The sequence below is a fragment of the Miscanthus floridulus genome, chromosome 9 (genome assembly GCF_019320115.1).
Source record: "Miscanthus floridulus cultivar M001 chromosome 9, ASM1932011v1, whole genome shotgun sequence".
NCBI classification, from domain to species: domain Eukaryota; kingdom Viridiplantae; phylum Streptophyta; class Magnoliopsida; order Poales; family Poaceae; genus Miscanthus; species Miscanthus floridulus.
The window spans coordinates 117,105,793-117,110,222 of record NC_089588.1 but is presented as its reverse complement, the minus strand read 5'-3'; the positions used below and the strand labels follow the sequence as shown (position 1 = coordinate 117,110,222).

General features: G+C 44.5%; 1 protein-coding gene and 1 pseudogene across 1 annotated transcript; both read left to right on the top strand.

The window, feature by feature from the left end:
- The first annotated feature begins 1,761 nt into the window (after nt 1–1,761).
- Nucleotides 1,762–2,958, top strand: LOC136480685 (disease resistance protein RGA5-like). Its single transcript, XM_066478159.1, has one exon. The coding sequence runs from the start codon at nt 1,762–1,764 to the stop codon at nt 2,956–2,958; it is 1,197 nt and encodes a 398-aa protein (XP_066334256.1).
- Nucleotides 2,959–3,124: 166 nt separating this feature from the next.
- LOC136480684 (NEDD8-specific protease 1-like) lies at nt 3,125–4,206 on the top strand (annotated as a pseudogene).
- The last annotated feature ends 224 nt before the right edge of the window (nt 4,207–4,430 follow it).

Here is a 4,430-nt window from a genome sequence, read left to right as displayed (position 1 = left end):
TCTCTAGCGCTCCACCTACATGTTCTCCCTCTCTCTTCTAGCTCTATAGTTGCATGATCTCCAGCTCTCCCCGGTTTCCAATATAGTGTGAAATCACACTACAGTCGCCAACTTGCCATCCCCGTCCCATTCCTTCATCATCATCCACATGAAGGACCACGATGTTATTAGTAGTGGTGGTGGCAAGGCCAAAACTAGTGCTCCATAGGTGGAAGAGGTAGATGCCATTAAATTTCTACCTGGTTAAGAATGACGCATAGATCTAACCGTTGTGGCATCTGGGTCATGATGCAGAGTAGATCAGGTCTATTTAGACCTAACTAACACAATGTAGCAAGTTCAAGTCCCTATTATATGACACACTGAGACAAGTCACTGGACCTAGAAATAACATTTCGAAAGTTTGGGACCTAGACGAGACACAAAGATAAGTACGAGGACCTAAAAATGCATTTTAAGAATTTAGAGATCTGGATGACACTACGGGACAAGTTCATGGACCATCTGTGTATTTTACTCTTAATAGTAAGGCCAAACAAAGACCTATACTATGGTTAGTGTCTCAATTCCAATGAACGATTAGACTGATATAAGCCTCACACATATCTTTTGCATCAAAAACATGAAAACCAATATAATGGCAAGACACTACGCCAGCACAGGCAATCAGTGCTTGTTACTTTAGAACTGACAGTGATAGTCTATCACTGCAGGTTTGTGGCTTCAGCCAGCAGTGACAGTACAACCATCAGTGATAGGTGGACTATCACTGCTAGTTTGTGGCCACAAATCGCAAGTGATAGACCATTTTGCACAAAAATAAATCATTACTCTTTCATATTAGGTTGGATGAAGATAAACTTTATAGGAAAAATTGTAGAGTTTATAGAGATCTGAAACTTTATAGTTGAAAACTTTTTAATTTGAGAAGGTTTAAATTAATGTCCAAATATTCAATATAAATTTTTGAATCGGATTTGAGATGGTTATCAATGTCGAATGAAGACAAAGTTATAGTACTCGACGAGATCAACAATTTTTGCAGTTAACAACTTTTTCATTTGAGATCATTTATAGTGTCAAGTATGCAAGATAAGATTCGTGTAGTTAAAAAAATAGTATATATTGTATAATCACAAGTGTCTTGTAGCTCAGATGGTAATGCTTGAGGAAACGTGGACATTGAGGTCTTAGGTTTGAATCCTAGAAGACACATATTTCTTATTTTTATTATCACTTAGTGATGGGGTGTTTTGTCCCTACTGTGAATATCTTTTCTGGCGTATAGTGAGGGAATTCCAATGAAACCCCGTCACTATGACTTATAACTTAAGAATGAGGTTGCAAAAGACATGTCGGTTATGTTGATCATGTTGTGATTAATTGCAAAATCGAATAATGACCTAGGTGCTTTCATTTATATTGATGTTAAATTGAGTTGCAAGCATAATGTTAATTTCTTGTCTAATACACAGACCTTTAGTTTGCGATAAAGCACAGTAGGGGGTGGAACCCCTCCTGTTTTTGATAAAAAAAAAAAAAAGCATACCTTTGGCTTATTACATGCTTCTTTTGTTTCGAAGATTATTTGACATATCTTCTTGATTTTCATGCAACAGGTTCCTTGTGGTATTGGACAATGTATGGGATTATAAGCCATTTCCTTGTATTATGACTGCTTTTGGCGGAGAAAAACACAAAGGAGGCAGAATAATCGTGACGACACGAAACAATAACGTGGCCGAGGAATTGAGCTCTTCCATGGGGGCTCGTGTTTACCAAATGGGAGCACTTGGGAAAGATTCCTCCAGAAAATTACTCCTGGTGGAGGTACACTCAAAACCTCAAAGTTCCCCAGATTATATTGAGAGGATATTGGCAAAGTGTGACGGTTCACCACTAGCTCTCAAAGCTGTATCTGGTCTGATAAAGGATCAGAAACACATTATTCAATGGAATGAATTGTACAACACCATGACTAAATTTGGACTAGATAGCAGTAATAAGATTCAGATGATGAGAGTGGACATATCTCACAGTTATGTGGATCTTCCTTACCACAAAAGAGACTGCCTTTTATATCTAAGCCTACTTCCGAATGATGAGATTGATAGGAAATGCTTGGTGAGTAGATGGGTTGCTGAAGGTTTGGTAGCCGATGAAACAGATGGGAAGAAGATGTTTAGAGACCTAGTAAATAGGAACTTAATCCTACCTCCAGTAATAAAGTACGATGGTGATGCGAGCACTTACAAAGTGCACCCCACCGTTCATGATTTTACAGTATGGAAAGCAGTTGAATATAATTTTATAACACTACCCAATGCTACGGGGCAATCACGTGGGAAAGTTCGTCGCATATCTGTTCACAAAAATACCGAAGGTGCTGGTGATATCAATCTGAAGGAAGTGGATACATCTCATCTCCGGTCATTCAGCATGTCTGGACCTGGACAACTTCCTGAGAAAATGTCTTCTTCTGTTTTGCGTTTGTTAGTTTTGGAGAAATGCAAAAATGATGGTACAGTACTATGGAAGCCCTTTCAACCCAACTTGAAGCACTTGAAGCTGGAAGAGGGCCTGGAAAGTTATGATGCTCCTCCTTTTGTACGAGGTTTCATGGATCTCGTCCCTAACACAACTGGTGCTATCGGTTCAGATACGATTGCAGATTTTCGTAATATCATAAAGGGCCTAGCAAGAATTGAAAACGCCAAGAATTTACGAACAATGGACGTAAGAGGACTTGGAGGCGTAAAACTGGAGGAAGCTGTTACTAAGCTTCACAGGCTAGCCTGTCTGTTGGTCCATCAAGAGTGTACACTGCCAAATGGAATTGAGGAGATGGAGTCGTCGGAGGAGCTACAAACCATTGGTCTCTCCAATCATAACATGGAATTCTTGAGAAAGCTAGGTGAACTTCCCAAGTTGAGGACAATGGGCATATATCTGACTTAAAAAACACCTAATGACATTGAAGATGAGTTACTAAGATCACTGGAGAAATTAGCCAAAGAGAAAGAGCTGTGTTCTCTTTATTATTTTTGGTGGTGGCAATGACATAATTCCCATACTCTCTCCCAGATCATGGGGACGAATAGTGGAGCGTCTCGTGAAATTCCGAATGAGGGCCGAGAATGGCTTCAGTGTGGTTCCATTGTTGGACAACTCTGCTGAAAATAAGTCGAGGGACAACTCCGCCTCCGCATCCGGCTGCAGCTCCAAGGAGGGAGAGGAGAGGGTGGTCAGCCACGGCGACGTGGTACTCATCCGCTCTGACCTCGCCACGGGCCCCACTTCATTGACGACCGCATCATCGCCTTCTACTTCGCCCACCACTCTGCCGACCTCCAGGGCGACGACCTCCTCCTGCTCCCGCCCTCCATCACCTACCTCCTCTCCAACCCCCCCGACCGGGACTCCGTCGCCGCCGTCGCCGACCCGCTCCGCCTCGCCTCCCGCCGCCTCGTCCTGCTCCCCGTCAACGACAACCCCGACGCCTCCGTCGCCGAGGGCGGCTCCCACTAGACGCTCCTCGTCCTCGACACCGCCACCAGCCCCTCCGCGCCCCGCTTCGTCCACCATGACAGCCTCCGCGGCGCGCCCAACCTCCACGTCGCCGAACGCCTCTCCAACGTGCTCCGCCCCCTGCTGCAAGGGCAAGGCAGTGATTCGGCCACTGTTCCACTCGTCCAGGGGCCCACGCCGACGCAGACCAATGGCTACGACTGCGGCATCTACGTCATGGCCATCGCCAGGGCCATCTGCACCTGGTGGAACGACGGCGGCAAGGACCACTGGGGACGGGGAGCGAGGGGATTGGTTCCAGGCGGTGAGCAGTCAGGTGGACGCCAGAAGTGTCGAGGCCATGAGGACCGACCTGCTGCGGCTAATCAACACACTCATCCAAGAGAAGGCCAAGTCCAATTCCACATCTTCTGCTGAAAATAAGTCGAGGTACAACTCTGCTGGCAAAAGTAAGTTGGCGAACGACTCTGATGTCAAAGATAAGGCCTTGTTTAGATTGGGGTTAGGAATCAGTATTTGGCACTGTAGCACTTTCGTTTGTATTTGATAATTATTGTCCAATCATGGCCTAACTAGGCTCAAAAGATTCGTCTCGTAATTTATAATCAAACTGTGTAATTAGTTATTTTTTTTATCTATATTTAATACTTCATGCATGTGTCTAAAGATTTAATGTGATGGAGAGAGAGTGAAATATTACTCAACGGCTCAGACTCGGATTTCCTGCTGCCCTTCTAGAGGAGACTGACTGAGATGGCACGCTATTCTGGCTTAATACGTCTCTTCCTGGATCTGGATCTTCCTGACCGCCCCAATGCTGGTACGAATGGTACTGTTGCATTTAATTGCCCCAGTAGCTTCAATTGTCTGGAGTACCTGGGGATACGGTGCCGCAGTCGGAA

Coding starts and splice junctions, on each gene's coding strand:
- LOC136480685 (XM_066478159.1), top strand. CDS start 1,762: ATGGGGGCTCGTGTTTACCAAATGGGAGCACTTGGGAAAGATTCCTCC.